A 17,134-nucleotide genomic window follows, 5' to 3' on the forward strand; every position below is an offset into this window, starting at 1 on the left:
ATTATTAACTCTACTCTCTCCTACACTCATTAATATTACTGTAAAATAGTTAAGCTTTTAGCTAATAAGAATTTTTGTAAAGAGTCAGTTGAATAAAGACACTTGAAAGAAGTAAACGTTCAACATCGTTTCTATATGAAATGGAAGTACAACGACTACTTTAACATAGGGAACAGTTAGGGAACTCAGCATTCCTTATCGTACTGATACACCTATATACATACATCAACACATGCCTCTCCCTGCAGCTGAAGTATTAGGTTATATATAAAATATAAAATAGGAATTAAACAGAAAAGCACTTGCTCCTACACTCTGAAATTTATATTGCTTTATATTTGTAATCGGTAGTGATCGAAACACATAATAATGTTTTCGTAATATCGTAATTGTTTCAGTTCGATTATTTCTGAGAACTGCTTTGTAAAATTTTCACAAAATATAGAACTCACCTGATTCTGAATCATCCAAATTGACATCTTTTTGCAAGGCACACTTTCGTAGCCATGAATTTTTATAGACATCTAACTTTTTTCCTTTATATTTCACAGATGCCCAACCACATCCGCTTTTTTTCTCCGGATTTATAAACCGTTTGCAATGCACTGCCCACGCACTTGGAGTAAGAAATAATGTTTCAGATTCTTGTGATTTTATTTTACCGTCCGGCATCAAATCTCCGACAAATTTTTGGCCCAAATAGTCTATAGTCATTACCGCTTTACCTGGTTGCAAAACATTTGCACTCATTAATGTTTGTAATGTGACTGTTCGATTGGTGCCATTTAAGCCTTCATAATTCTCTTTAGCCTATTGAAAGAAGTTATATAAATAACTATATAAATACGTATTAAACAATTGTAGCAGTTTCATTACATTTTATTTGGATATCAATCTACTAACCGAAAAAATTGGTTTGAAGCAGAATAAAAAAATATATTACATGTTTGCATCGAGTTTCGAAATTATTTAATTTCCTCTGGATTAAATAGGGTATAATATTAATCTGCTAGACTTATATGACAAATATTCTAAGCAAAGGTTTTTGTTTTGTTTAAAGAAAAACAAGTAAACGCCATGTTAGCAGATAAATGGTTATAGCTAAAATCATAACTATGATTATGAAGATGAACAAACAATGATTAGAATTACTTTTCATAAAAAAATATACATACATTTATAAACGCAAATAACAGGGGAAAGGGTACCAAGATTTCATAAATTAGACTTTTCGAAATATATACTATATTTTTTATTTATTTTTCGAAGTTTTTCATAGCCACATAAACATAACCAAAAATGTTCTTCGAAGACAATCTCGTATAGATTTTGGAGAACATGACTCAATAAAATATAAGAATGTAAAAGAAATTTTCAGACGATATATTTCAAGATTTATCACACGATTTAGCTCCTTTCACTCAGGAATGCTCGCGGTAATCCACAGTTATTTATTAGTCGAGTTTTTACAAAAGTGAATAACTTCTAGAAGATATGTTTCCATAATTCTAACTAGATTACACGTCTTCCACTCAGGTATGTTCGCGATAACTCATAATCAATTATTAAGTAGTCAGATTCTACTAGTGGGATTGTTCACATCTCATTAAAACAAGTAAAAAAGGGTGCAACCGAACATTTTATACTCTGGTAAAGCTTTATACTCAACAAGTAAGGAAGGGCTAAGTTCAGGTGCAACCGAATATTTAATACTCTTGCAACTTGCAGGGGAAATACGAAAATCCTGATGTTAGTTATATAAAGGCTGTAATGAGCAAAACACGCTCTCTTCTTTTCATTGGGATAACTCAAATATTGGCCGATATATGCAGTAGAAAGTCAACCAGAAGTTCGAAAACTTTTGTATTAAGTATATAGGGGCTAAGGGATTTAACTCATTTTTGACATACAAACATATCATTTTAAGAGAAGGATTATCCCTTAATTTCAGTTATATATATAACACATTGACCTACATTTTCGATGAAAGTGGGAGTTGACACGTCCATCGTCCAATTTCCACACCAGCTGTCTTATACCATTTCGATGGTAAAATTTAATGTTTCTGGCGCCTTTAGTTATTGATTTATCGCGCTTGTAGTTTGTAACAGTACCCTTATATGGGGAATGAGAGGGGTTATCCCCCGATTTTATCAATTTTCACACTGTTGGATGAAGTTCATATAAGATTTGTACTCACCAAATTTGTTTGTTATAGCTTAATTGATTTAGGAGATATGTACATTAAACTTGTTAGAGGGCGGGGTTGATTTAGGAGATATGTACATGAAACTTGTTATTTTCACTACCGAATAACAACCCTACTCGCTCCTACTTTTGATAATTTATGCTCCACTAGATGGGCGAAATTAAATATATTGGCATAAGAAAAAACAAAACAGAATGACGTATACCATTAACCCTGGTCGAGACCAACGGTCTGATACACTTAGTCGAGACCAATGGTGCTTGGCTAGGCCTAGGCTAGTTTACATACATTTGTATGGAAATACGTGTTGTATTTACGCTCATATATGTACAATATAGATACATTTTTGAAATTTCTTACCTCTGGATTTGGTTGAAATCATATTGGCTGCCTTGTTCACGCTTGGCGTGGCAATAGCGTTCACAAAAATGTAATGTAACCTACGTGGGTCAAATAAATTGCACCGGTTAGGTAATTTAAAGAGCTTTCAGGAAATGTATAATTCGCCCCCCAAGGCCCACCGGGGGCGTGGCAATAGGCGAAAATGTGTTTTCATCATGTCCCCCCTTTTGTTTCACTACAGTTGGGGGTTTGGGGGCAGAGGGAGGATCAAAAAAATTTTGCGAGTTAGTTCATCCCCGGGGCTTTCCGGAAAGCCCTCAATCTCCCCTCTATCCCTACCAGGGGCGTGGCAATAGCGTTCACAAAAAATGTAACATTTTGAGAAAAATTACATTTTTCTTAACCTTTAAAACGCTCCAGCGGCTAAAGTAATTGACCTAGATAAACATTCAAACCAATTTGGACATCTAACGAACATGAAAACAGATAAATCAACCGTGCGAAGTGATAGAAACATACCAAAGTTCATATATTTTCATACAAAATATATGGGGTCTAGCCAAGCACCATTGGTGCACTAAGGTGTAATATTATAATATCCTTTTTTCGTCCTTTTCGATACGATATCCTTGAATCTTTTTTCTGAATTCTATAGACAATAAAATTCTAGGAAGCTACCTGGAAGCGCAAGTCGTTTGCTACATAATATATAACATTTAAAACAAAATATGCCTGGCCAGACCAGAGGGTCTCGATGAGGGTTAAAGTCGGACATAGAGAATGCCTGAGCAGCATTTTACTAATGTAAGCTTGCGAGTATGCTTTCACTTCTGCGCCAACTATTACATACAAATAATCATAGTGTTTCGTCTTTAGTACATAAAGTGCAAAAGTTCCATTAAATTTTGTGTACGGAATCAAATTTCTGGTGCCGAAACGTTCAGAATGTCGGAAAAAGCCTTCGGTGACAATTGTTTGTCGTGAGCAAGCGTTTTTGATTGGTACAAATTATTCGAAGAGGGTCGAGTACACTATGACTACGCACCACGTCCAGGACGGACATCAACATCAACTGATGATCGAGAGAAATAAAAAAGAATCAAAGCCAGGGAAACACTTTAATACCCGAGACAGACATGTAGTAACAATGCAAGTAAAGGTATCATGGTATTCTGTTTACTACGTTGGTGACACAGATGGCAATGTAGTAAACTCTAATACTAGCTTTGTTTCATAGGCATTAAATATTACAAAAAAAAAACAATAAATATGATGTTGTGTGTTGTGGAGAAAATAAGTTCAATTATTTAAAATACTCTAAAGTTAATATATTTTCATCGCAAAAAAACGATTTGGTTAAGGTTTCTCTAAAGTCCTCACATAAAATGAGGTATTTCCTGATTTTCCGGAAAAAAATTGTGAAAAATGTTTTGTTTTCCATTTCAATAATTAATTTTTTAAGTAATTTTGGCAGAATATTTCGAAGAGATTTTAGCAAAGTTTGTTACCTGTTTTTTAGCTGTGTTTATACAAATACCACAATGAAACATCATAGTATTGTTACCAGCAAAATAGCATTGCTCATATGGTATTTTGCTAGTACAGTAGACGCTCACAAATTAGAACTCTCAGAAATTAGAACATCCAGAAATTAGAACCAGAGTTTTTAATGCATTGGACGCTCTGAAATTAGAACTTGAGGTTCTAATTTCTGAGAGTTTTTTTTTTTTAATTTTTAACACAAAGGAATTCCCATTCTAGGTTTTTATTTCACTGAACAAAGGTAAAATAGAAAGGGAAATCCCCAAGTATATATTTAATTCCTTTTTAGTTTTTATTTTGCCATATTTTTGGTGTTTTTGTCATTCCTATTTGAAATTTGATGCACGTGGATATATTTTGCTAGACTCTACTGAAAACTAAAAATAACTTACTAAAAATGTCAAATAGAAAGACAACTTTATCTTTAAAAACCAAAGTAAAGATATTGGAAGAGCTGGAAAAAGGAGTTCAAGGGAATCGTCTAGCGCTAGATTTCAATGTGAGCAAATCTGCCATCAGCTACATATATCAAGTCAAATAGATCAAATAGATCATCTATATTAAATGACGTTTCAACACTTATCAGGAAGCATCAAATAAAACTATGCATAGTGCCGAATATCCGAAAATGGAAAGTCGTCTTTATGAGTAGTTTTTAAAACAATGCGAAAGGAAGTGTACATTGACAGGAACAATATTAAAGAAAAAGCTAAACAAATTTTTGGTCAAGAATACCCCGATAAAAATAAAAATGCATTCCGAGCAAGCGATGGATGGTTTACTAAATTTAAAAAGCGACACGGCATTCGTATTTTAAAGATTGGTGGCGAGATTCTTTCTAGTGATATTGCCTGGATCACTCCATTTACTCACAGATTCCATGCAAAAGTCACTGAGATGGAGTCGCAATTATATAATGTGGACGAAACCGGATTACTTTATCGTTGCCTGCCAGATAAAACATATGTCTCTGCTTGTGAAAAAAGTGCGCCTGGATACAAAATTCAAAAAGAACGAATCTCAATTTTACTTGGTTCAAATGCTGATAGCTCTCACAAATTAGTGCCCTTAGTTATTGGAAAAGCCAAAAATCCCAGGAGCTTCAAAGGTTTTAATAATCTACTTCATTACAACTTTTCCAAAAATGCTTGGATGACGCCTCGGGAATTTCATGATTGGTTTCACAAGATATTTATTAATGAAGTAAGAGAAAATAATTTTGTTCACATAACGGTTGTTTGTAAGTCCTAAAACTAAAAGAGTCAGATATAGGGTTATATATACCAAAGTGATCAGGGTGACGAGTAGAGTTGAAATCCGGATGTCTGTCTGTCCGTCCGTGCAAGCTGTAACTTTGAGTAAAAATTGAGATATCATGGAAACTTGGTACACGTATTTCTTGGCTCCATAAGAAGGTTAAGTTCGAAGATGGGCAAAATCGGCTCACTGCCACGCCCACAAAATGGCGAAAACCGAAAACCTATAAAGTGTCATAACTAAGCCATAAATGAAGATATTAAAGTGAAATTTTTCACAAAGGATCGCATGTTGAGGGCATATTTGGACGTAATTTTTGGAAAAGTGGGCGTGCCCGCCCCTACTAAGTTTTTTGTACATATCTCGAAACTACTATAGCTATGTCAACCAAACTCTATAGAGTCGTTTCCTTCAGGCATTTCCATATATAGTCAAAAAATGGAAGAAATCGGATAATAACCACGTCCACCTCCCATACAAAGGTTATGTTGAAAATCACTAAAAGTGGGTTAACCGACTAACAAAAAACGTCGGGAGCACTAAATTTTACGGAAGAAATGGCAGAAGGAAGCTGCACCCAGGCTTTTTTTTTTAAATTGAAAATGGGTGTGGCGTCGCCCACTTATGGACCAAAAACCATATCTCAGGAACTACTATACCAATTTCAATGAAATTCGGTATATAATATTTTCTTAACACCCTGATGACATGTACAAAATATGGGTGAAATCGGTTCACAACCACGCCTTCTTTCAATGGAACGCTGTTTTGAATTCCATCTGATGCCTTCTCTGTATAATATAAATGTATGTACATTACTTTACACAAATACGGTATTTGAAAAATATGTAAATGACGGATAATGAAATCTCGATTATCACTTTATCATGCGAGAGTATAAAATGTTCGGTGACACCCGACACCAGTTTTCTCAAAAAAATAACTTGTCTCCGAAGGCTCTTTTGCTTATTGATAACGGCTCAGCGCATGCACCAATTGAACATCTTCAAAGCAAAGATGGCAACATAGTTGCATATTTCTTGCCGCCAAATGTGACAGCAGCTGTGCAACCAATGGATCAAAATCCCATAAAGTTAACAAAACTTGTTTACAGAAGTAAGTTACTTGCTGAAATAATAGCTAAAGGTGGTGCACTGAATAGTCTGTTGAAATCCCATTCCATCCGAAAGGCAATAATATTTCTGAAACAAGCTTGGGTTAAGATAGCGCAAACAGTGATGAGGAATTCTTGGTCAAAGTTGTTAAATTGGGACTCTGACCAATACGACAGCGATGATGATGTGCCACTAGCACAGTTGCTTAACAAAAATGAGGACTGCAATGAAGCTCTCCAAATAAATCAAAATCTTTTAGCATAAATTGATACAAAACAGTTTCATGTGTATTGATGGCATCGAGAAATGGAATGAAGATGAGTTTGAAGACGGAACTGGTTATGACCAAGTAGCAGTGCTGAGTTTTCTGATAGCAGTGAAGATGAAGTTGTTGATGACACACCAGTTATTTCAAATGCTATAGCTATTGAAAGCGTTAACAATTTAATAAATTGGTGCAACAAGAGTGAATTGTCTTCCAGTAAGCACATGGCCAATCTTTTGTCCTCCGTAACGATATTGTTATATCGGATTTAAAGAAACCAAAAAAAAAAAACAAATATTACTGATTATATGTCAAACAAAAATTAATTTTGAACTGAGCCCTTATCCTGAATTTTTAATTAATTTCTGAAATTTTAAGTTGTTTTTTTTTTTCATAATTGTTATGTAAGGACTGAATTGTTATGTTTTTAAATAAAATAAGAAAAAAATAAAAAAAATATTTTTATATAGTTTCTGGAAATGGCTTGACTATTAGTTTTATTATTTACATTTGTACCATATATGTATGGTATTGTTACTACATGTCTGTCTCGGGTATAAGGTGTAAAACCTCAACCAGAGGATCGAAATCCAAGTAATTCTATATAGATACTATATATGTATATGTAACTCAGTGTGTCAGTGTAGACACATAAAGATTGTTAGAAAAACGAAAATCATTAACCGATATCACAAAACATTAACATGCCACATACTAAAAAACTAACCAGTAGAGTAAAGTCACCCGAATGGGGGCTAGGAAAAGTGTTCGCCCAATTTCACCTAATGGGGAGTGAGCGGGATTTTCATTTTCACACTGTCGGTAGATGATCTTATAAGATTTGCGGTCTGCAAATTGGTTGTTAAAGCTTTAGTAGCTTAGGATCATTTACATATATACGAGGTGTGTTCATAAAGTATCGCGAATTTTGAATTTTCGCGGGTTACGTATATTCGAATTTCGAATTTTTTGTGGCGTTATGTTGGTACTCATGTCTCTCACTTATGCCGACAAGCTCGGCCATTTTGAATGTTCATTTAATTGTTGACAGCTTCTTTGCTTGCACGTGTTTTGGATCGTCTTCGATTTTTACCTATTCAAAAAAATGGATCAAAGAACCTGTATCAAATTTTGTGTGAAAAACGAAATTAAGTGCGCGGATGCATTCCGAATGTTGACTGTGGCATACGGAGAAGCTACCTTGGACCGAAGCAACGTTTATCGGTGGTACAAAATGTTCTCAGAAGGCCGAGAAGATGTGAACGACGAAGAGCGTGCCGGACGCCCGAGCACTTCAACAACAGACGAAAAAATTAATGAAGTGGAGAAAATGGTATTGGCCAATCGTCGAATCATCGTTAGAGAAGTTGCTGAGGACCTAAACATATCGATTGGCAAGTTATGCGCAATTTGCGCGAAGAAATCCGTCAGAAACGCCCGGATTTGTGGAAGAACAAAAATTGGCTTTTGCACCACGATAACGCCCCTGCTCACACATCGTTGCTTGTGCGCGACTTTTTGGCCAAAAACAACACACTAATGATGCCGCAGCCACCGTATTCCCCAAATCTGGCCCCCTGTGACTTTTTCTTGTTCCCTAAACTGAAGAGGCCCATGAAAGGACGACGTTAGGCTTCTCTTGACGAGATAAAGACGTCGTCGAAGGAGGAGCTGAAGAAGATAAAAAAAAATGATTTTTTGAAGTGCTTCGAAGATTGGAAAAACCGTTGGCACAAGTGTATAATATCTCATGGGGATTACTTTGAAGGGGACAAAATAGATATTCATGAATAAATAAATAATTTTTGAAAAAACAAAATTTTACATCAAAATATTTATTAGTATTTGAGATACGCGTCGTTTTGTGAGACTCTAAAAGTGAATTCTTCGATTTTTACTATGTCTGAATTGATTGAACAAAGAAGTGCGTTATGCACCATCTCATACTAAATTGGTTATTCGTGTTAATTTCGCCACATTTTCAACTCATATCGTACTGCAACCACCGCATTCGCCTGATTTATCTACCTTCCTGCTATCCAGCACATTCAAATGACTACTCCGAGGATGCGGTTTTGACTCAATTGAGGATATAAAAGCTGAATCGAAGAAGGCTCTGATGGCCATCACGACGGAGGATTGTTCCAAGTGCTATGATGACTGGAAAATTCGTTGGCATAAGTGTATTGCAGCGATTGAAATGGACAAAATTCACTTTTCAATTTGATCACAGTAATAAATCAAGTAAATTGCCTATACAACTAAAATTTAAAATTTATAAGAAACATTTTTTTTTTAATAATCAAAGTTTAGCAGTTAATATCTTTTAAACAGTGTCATAACTGAAAAAACTCGATTTTCAAGTTAAATATGCAGAGTGCGTGCAATGGCATTGTCCATATTGTATAAAAATCCCATTCTGATGCGGTCGAGATAAGGATGTGATTATTTTTTAACCACAACAACAAAACATCTCAGTGTGCTATTTTATTCAAAATTTGTAAAACATGGTCACTTTACCTTCGTTGCGACACGTCTTCCCATTATCCAATCGGCAAAATTTTTTGCAGAACATAATATTATACTCTAATGCAACTTTTGGGGGGGTGTGATGCCCTGTACGCTATATTTTTTTCTCCCGTATAGCTAAGGTGCACCCTATTGTACATATTACCTAAAACTTAAAGCGCCCATACACGAGCACACAAGTGCGTTCGATCGGTATGTGTGCGCTTGCGGTTTATCGTGTATGGGCTTGTTCGCGTACCGATCCATGTTCGCGAAAATGTTTGATTTTTTACGATCGGTGCGCGAACATGTTTATCGTGTATGGCGTTGTCGGCGCACAAAATCTCATTTCTCTCGTGTCGCCGAACAGTGAAGATCGCGGACAATGGCAAGAGTTAAGGAGAGCCTGCTTTCGAGGCTTCAAAAATCGATTTTTGAGGATTTTTTGGGAGGGAAACAAATTATTGATTCAAGCGAAATTTCTAGGCTTTATAGTTATATATTTGAACATCTTTCACAAATTTTTGGATACGAAATCTTTGATATTCTGCCTTTGGGAAGCAATTACCCGATGCATCTCGCATGTACATTTTTCGGACGGCGGCCAGGATGCAGGTCGCAATTTCTATCGGAAACAAAAAGTTCAAAGAGATTCATATTTTTTATTAATTTATCTTCTAGTTAAACTAAAAAAATTCCAAAAAAAAGTGTAAAATTTAAAATTTTATTAAAAATTTAATAAGTAGTGGCTTTTGATCAAAAGAATTTTACTTTATGCTGTTTAAAAATATGTTAAAACTTGACTTTTCTTAATATTTTTTTTAGTTTAAATATAAGATAATTTTATGTCAATGATAATATACTTTGCCCTAATTCCATCCGACGTTTAGTTTTTTTTTCTATCCTGCCCGCCAATTAAGAATAATCGTAAAAATGAAAAACCGAGAAATCACGCTTCAAAGTTTTCGCTTTTTGCCTAAGCGCTCATATATATACATACATAGTGTAAGAAAAATAAAAGTTGGAATAACTTATTAACGAAATTCCATGAAATAGATAAAAATGCTACATTAGAAATAAATTCCAAGAAATGTTCCGCTTGCCTGTCGCACATGTTAACTCTGTGAAGAACGGACGCAAAATGGATTTGTGTGTCGTGTACAGCGTTTAAAAAACTGCGGCAAGTTTCAGTTCATATGATTTTGCTTCTGCTACTGCTTCTGAAAAAATCAGAAGTCGCAGTCGAAGCATAGACAAAAATCAAACAGCTACGAAAATCAGCATAAGTCGCCGTTTTTCGTTTTTCTGCTTTCTGCTTTGCTGTAGCTTTCGATCGTATCCATAAGTTGCCGCAGCAGCTATCGACAATTTTCGACAGTCGTCGGCAGTCTCAGTCGCGAAAAGTAATGCATTCGACTTTTTGCTACTTATGATTTTTGTCGCTGTTGCTTTCGATCAGCAGCGTAAGTCAAAAAAAGCAAGAAGCGTCCGTGCAGAATTCATACCGATCGAACGCACTTGTGTGCTCGTGTATGGGCACTATTAGCGAGATAGATATAGGGTTATATATATATATACATAAGTACATACGTACATAAATGATCAGGGTGACGAGAAAAATGTACAAGCTGTAACTTAAGTAAAAATTGAAATACGTTCAGGAAACTTGGTACAAATATATACATATATATATTTTCCCGTAGTTCCTAGGTGGAACATAGGGCCTCAATAAACAAATTATAATTAAATTTACTTAAAGCTATTAATTTAAACTATCTCGAAGAATAACCACCTCTCTGTGCTTCTGCTTCGACTTCCAATTTCTTTTCATTAATTTACTAACTTTATCAGTTATGAAGAAATGCTAAAAAAAAACTTTTTCACAGCAAGTTTGGTTGATTTACCTTCGGTGGTTTGGAAGATATGTAAATTTAACCATTTGGATGGAGTCACGCCTACTCAAAAAAAATATTGGTACAGTCCAGGTCCAATATTGGTGCCTCTCTACTGCGATTCCCTGTACTAAATTAGTTTTGTATCTTAACTAAATATTTAGTTATGTCACTTTTTAAGTTTTCATTTAATGGCGTTTTGTGTTGGTGTTTCGAGATGAGCCGAATCCAAAAAAAAAGTTGTTGTGAACGAAGCACTTCCAAGCAAACAATTGGTCATACCTTAACCATACCACTAAAACAACACAGAATAGTAAATTCTAAGCGCACGAAGCACTTCCAAGCAAACGGTTGCATGTTTCCTAGAACAATTGGACATATCTCAACTATACTACTAGAACAACACAGAAAAGTAAATCATGAGCACACGAACCACTTCCAAGCAAACCGTTACCTGTTTTTTGGAACAATTGAACATACCTCAACCATACCACTAGAAAAGCTCATGTAAAAGTGTATAGATCTTAATGGAGAATATTTTGAAAAACTAAAAGATTTTCGATGATTAAAATTTGTTTTTGAAATGAAATCGGATAATTACTCAGACTGCATCAGAGACACTGAACTGCTCTAAATGAGCGCTTTTGTAATGAACTGTTCAAACTTCCAGATATCTAATATGACTCAACTCATTCTCAAAAATATTGATCAGTCGCACGGTGGTTCCTCCCATACGACAAAAATAAAAAAGTCTATGTTTATATACTGGGCTTGTAGCTAAATAAATAGTTGCCTATGCCATCAAAGTTATGTATTTTGAGTTTGTTTTGATTATTTCTAACGGAACTTCTTCAGTGAAGGCAACAAATGTACGGCCTTGCACAGAAGTAAATAGTTGATAAAAATAAAAGCGAAAGCAACGGGTACATTCAACTGCAAAAATTTAATTTAAAAAAGTGTGCAAATAAAAATACTGAAAATGGAAATTAAAGTAAATGGTAATAGTATTATTTTTCAGTAATTACAAGTTTTTAAATTGTGCTGTTGTTTTTAGAATAACAAATTTTAATGAAGTGTCTTTTTGATTCAGTTTTGTTGTTCTTTGTTAAATGTATTTGGAGATTTAGTAACTTTGTCAACCGAATGCAATGACCGGATTAGTGTGTAAATGTTGATACAAGTATATAGTTTAAAATAATATTAAGTTCATGTGCAGGGATTTGCAGGTTTCTAAATAAAGTTCATTAAACTAACCTAACTTTTTTTTTTTTTTTTTTTTTTTTTTTTTTTTGCGTGTTATTGCATTGGTTTTTGCAAGTAATGTCAATAAACAAATGTAGAATTAGTTGTTGTTGTCTCACTCTCTCTGAGATTTTTATTTTTAAATTTCTTATCGTAGGAACGTCTCATCAATGCATATTTTCTCGCTCCTATATTTTTGAAATTTGGTGCTCCAAAAATGGATCAAATACGACGAAAGGTCAGGAAGTTTTTGAAGAAGTTTTTGAAGATATAGTCAGAAAAACAGGTTTTGAAGGTGACGAACACCCGTTTGATGATATACTGAAATGTGTAAAATATTTATGCAGACGCATTGGGGTGATGTGGAAACAAAACCATCGCGTAAAGTCAGACGTGTTAAGAAACTACTCGGATTGGCTCTCTTACAAAGAGGTTGTTACCTTAAGTCTCGAAACTCTATCTTTGCCATCTGAAAAAGAAGAAGTAAAAGCGAGTAAACGTGGTCGCCCAACTGCTGATATGTTGAAGTGCACAGAATATTTAAGATCTGGACAGAAAATAAACGTCGAACACAAATTGCAACTGACTATGGTTGGTGGAAAAGTATGCAATGCACTAAGTCAAACATCATCTGCTAAGTGTTACATATGCCAAGCCAAATCAAAAGAGATGAACGATATAGATAAATGTCTACAAAAAGCCGTCCACAAAGAACATTTTGAGTTTGGTTTATCACCTTTACATTCATATATTCGATTTTTGAATATTTCATTCATGTATCGTATAGACTAGATATCAAGAAATGGCAAATTAGGTCGGCAGAAGATAAAACTCAATTCATGGAAAAAAAAATTCAAGTTAGAAATAAGTTTAGATCAGAAATGGGTTTAATAGTGGACATGCCAAAAACAGGAGGTAGTGGGACGTCAAACGATGGCAATACGGCTAGACGCTTTTTTAATAATGCTGGTTTGGCTTCTCAAATAACGGGCGTTGACGAAGAGCTCATACTAAGATGTGCAGCGTTACTGCAAGCTATGTCATCAGGATATAAAATAAACGCGGACAAATTTAAGCAATTCGCACTTGAAACTGCTAAAGGGCTTGTAGAGAAGTACCCTTGGTTCTATCTTCCACCTTCAGTTCACAAGATCCTAGTGCATGGTTCCGAAGTCATCGAAAGTGCAATAATATCCATTGGAGAACTATCAGAGGAAGCTGCGGAAGCCAAAAACAAGGATATTAAGAGGTATAGGCTTCAACATACGAGGAAAACTTCTCGAATTGCAACAAATACGGATTTACTTAATATGTTATTGTTGAGCTCAGATCCATTTATTACAGGTCAACGAAAATTGTCATGCAAAAAGAAAAGCGCATTATTAAAAACTACAATAGAATTGTTTGAAGACTAATTACGTAAAGGAATTTTTTTATTTTTTTTTTGCTCAGGTATTTTAACGTTAGAATTATATATGTAGAATATGAAAAGTGGGCGTTATACAATTGCGATTTTTTCAGAATATCGTACTTGCATGAACAGAAATATGCTGTGTATATTGCAAGTCAGTATCTGTATTCTAACTATTTTTGTCGCTATCCTCCATACAAATGGAACCACTGTGAGTCGGTGACATATATTATATCAGTTCGGAAAAACTCCTTTCCTGATAATAGCATGCCTGCGCGCTATCCTCTGACTCGTTCAAGAACGATGAAATTGTGGCGACGCTTAGCCCTTTGTTACTTGCTTTTATTATATTTTACAAAGATGTTAAAATGTTTCACAATTAATGCTAACAAAAAAGTAGAATCTAAAATCTATTTAATAAATCTTATTTCAGCAAGTGTTAGTCATCTGGGTTCTTTCCTGCAATCTTTAAGGATTTCATAAATTTATCTAAGCATAAACAAAATCAGACATTACATTATTTTGAAATTACGCAGGGGATTCCCGGCACTTTCGTTTCATCTTACCTCATAGTCATTGTCATCTTCACTATCAAGATCTTTTTCGTCTAAAAGTGGACGTGATGGTTCTGGAAAATAATATTAAATTTTTTTTATTATTGTTAAATACATATAAATCAATATTTTATTTCAGTATAAGTATGATATCCTGCGACCAGCAAAAAGTAAAAATAAATTAAAAGTATTCTTAATTTTGAACTACTTACTAATAAAACATAGGGTTCGATCATCAAACCAATAACATCACAGTTCATAATTTATACTAAATTTATTGGTCAACTTCAATTATGGTAAACTGTCGGATTCTGCAACAGTTCTTATTAACCCTTGTGCACAGACCTAGTTATAGCTTACCTAAACAAACTTTAATCGTAAAAAAATTCAATAATTATTCTGTAGAAATCTGAAATTTTCTAATGTCTTTTAAACAAGTGGTTTTCAAGAATAAATTAAAGGAATGTAATTTAATGTTTAGGAGGTTGGAGTCATGTGTAGAAGTTCACGGAAGTGATGAAAGTTCTCTGATCCCCATTCACTTGGGAGTGGCCAGAAACGATTCGTTTACACATAGCTCAAGCAGCGGAAGACACGTCTCCAGTGTTTTAAACCTGAAAAAAAGCATGTCAACAAACACAAAGAAGGTTCAACGTCGAAAAGCTTCAATCACAACAGACAGTCGGGAATTGTGGGATGGCATTTCAAGCTCCTTACGTACATATCCAAACGAAACCATTGGTTTTCGGAAAAGGCAAAAGAACAGCTGGTACGATAAGAAGTGCCATACTGAAGAGGGAAGCGAGACGCATTTGCAGACAAAAAAAAGAGAGAGGCCGAAATAAGTGAGTATGAAGAGCTTGACAAGCTAGCCGACAGTTTTACGAAAATATACGCAGACTAATAGGACACTGGAACATACTCTTGTAGAACCCTCGGAGGTCATATAGTGACTGATGTTCAGAGCATATTAAAGTCATGAAGGGAACACTTCACCAGATTGCTGAATGGCAAACCCGATTCCCATTCTATGACAAAGGAGCCGACGTTCCATTGCCCGACCATGAAGAAGTTCGAATCGCAATTACCCGCTGAAGAAGCGGCAGGGACCGATGGATTGCCGACTGATCTATTCAAGTATAGATAAGGAGCATGCATTAGCTCCTTTGTAGAATAAGGTCGGATGAAAGCATGCCCGACGATTGGAATTTAAGTGTGCTTTGACCAATCCACAAGAAGGGAGACCCCACAATCTGCGCCAACTACCCTGGGATAAGCCTCCTCAACATCGCATATAAGGTTCTATCGAGCGTATTGTGTGAAAGATTAAAGTCCACCGTCAACAAACTGATTAGATCTTATCAATGTGGCTTTCTTCTTCTTCTTAATTCGCCTAGACACCGCTTACGCGATTATAGCCGAGTTAACAACAGCACGCCAGTCGTTTCTTCTTTTCGCTACGTGGCGCCAATTGGATATTCCAAGCGTAGCCAGGTCCTTCTTCACCTGGTCTTTCCAACGGAGTGGAGGTCTTCCTCTTCCTCTGCTTACCCCGGCGGGTATAGCGTCGATTACTTTCAGAGCTGCAGTGTTTTCGTCCATTCGGACAACATGACCTAGCCAGCGTAGCCGCTGTCTTTTAATTCGCTGAACTATGTCAATGTCGTTGTCTATCTCGTACAGCTCATCGTTCCATCGAATGCGATATTCGTTGTGGCCAACGCGTTGGCAAGAGTTATCCTGCGTCGGATTTCCAGGCTGTCATTGTTAGTGGTGTTTACGCTAGTTCCAAGATAGACGAAATTATAGACAACTTCAAAATTATGACTGCCAACAGTCTTGTGAGAGCCAAGTCGCGAGTGCGACGACTGTTTGTTTGATGACAGGAGATATTTCGTCTTGTCCTCGTTCACTGATAGACCCATTTGGTTTGCTTCGTTGTCCAGTCTGGAGAAAGCAGAACTAACGGCGCGGGTGTTGAGGCCGATGATATCAATATCATCTGCATACGCCAGCAGCTGTACACTCTTATAAAAGAATGTACCTGCTCGATTAAGTTCTGCAGCTCGAATTATTTTCTCCAGCAGCAGGTTGAAGAAGTCGCACGATAGGGAGTCACCTTGTCTGTCGTTTGGTATCGAACGGTTTGGAGAGGTCCTTCCCGATCCTGACGGAGCTTTTGGTGTTGCTCAACGTCAGTTTACACAGCCGTATTAGTTTTGCGGCCATTCCAAATTAAGACATAGCGGCATAAAGGCAGCCCCTTTTTGTGCTGTCGAAAGCAGCTTTGAAATCGACGAAGAGGTGGTGTGTGTCGATTCTCCTTTCCCGGGTCTTTTCCAAAATTTGGCGCATGGTGAATATCTGGTCGGTTGTAGATTTTCCAGTTCTAAAGCCACACTGATAATGTCCAATCGGTTTGTCGACGGTGGGCTTTAATATTTCACACAATACGCTCGATAGAACCTTATATGCGATGTTGAGGAGGCTAATCCCACGGTAGTTGGCGCAGATTGTGGGGTCTCCTTTTTTATGGACTGGGCAGAGCACACTTAAATTCCAATCGTTGTGCATGCTTTCGTCCGACAATATTTTACAAGGAAGCTGATGCATGCTCCTTATCAGTTCTTCGCCGCCTTGTTTGAATAGCTCGGTAATCCATCTGCCCCCGCCGCTTTGTTGTTCTTCAGCCTGTAATTGCTATTCGAACTTCTTCATGGTCGGGCAATGGAACGTCTGCTCCATCGTCATCGTTTGGGGAATCAGGTTCGCCTTCTCCTGGCGTTGTGCGTTCACT

At 36.1% G+C, this 17,134-nt stretch overlaps 1 protein-coding gene across 2 annotated transcripts in view; it reads right to left on the reverse strand.

Moving 5' to 3' along the window:
- Positions 1-17,134, reverse strand: part of LOC120781859 (MPN domain-containing protein CG4751) — a 118,092-nt gene that overhangs the window by 83,456 nt on the left and 17,502 nt on the right. Inside the window, exons 2-3 of one of the 2 annotated variants that reach the window (XM_040114078.1) lie at positions 14,350-14,411; positions 453-810 (exon numbers count right to left, since the gene is read on the reverse strand). In XM_040114078.1, the coding sequence (XP_039970012.1) occupies positions 453-750 (298 nt within the window). In that variant the 5' untranslated portion in view covers positions 751-810; positions 14,350-14,411. The remainder of the gene's footprint in view (positions 1-452; positions 811-14,349; positions 14,412-17,134) is intronic. The other variant, XM_040114079.1, reaches the window with a different exon arrangement.

The sequence above is a fragment of the Bactrocera tryoni genome, unplaced genomic scaffold (assembly GCF_016617805.1).
Source record: "Bactrocera tryoni isolate S06 unplaced genomic scaffold, CSIRO_BtryS06_freeze2 scaffold_7, whole genome shotgun sequence".
Classification (NCBI taxonomy): Eukaryota; Metazoa; Arthropoda; class Insecta; order Diptera; family Tephritidae; genus Bactrocera; species Bactrocera tryoni.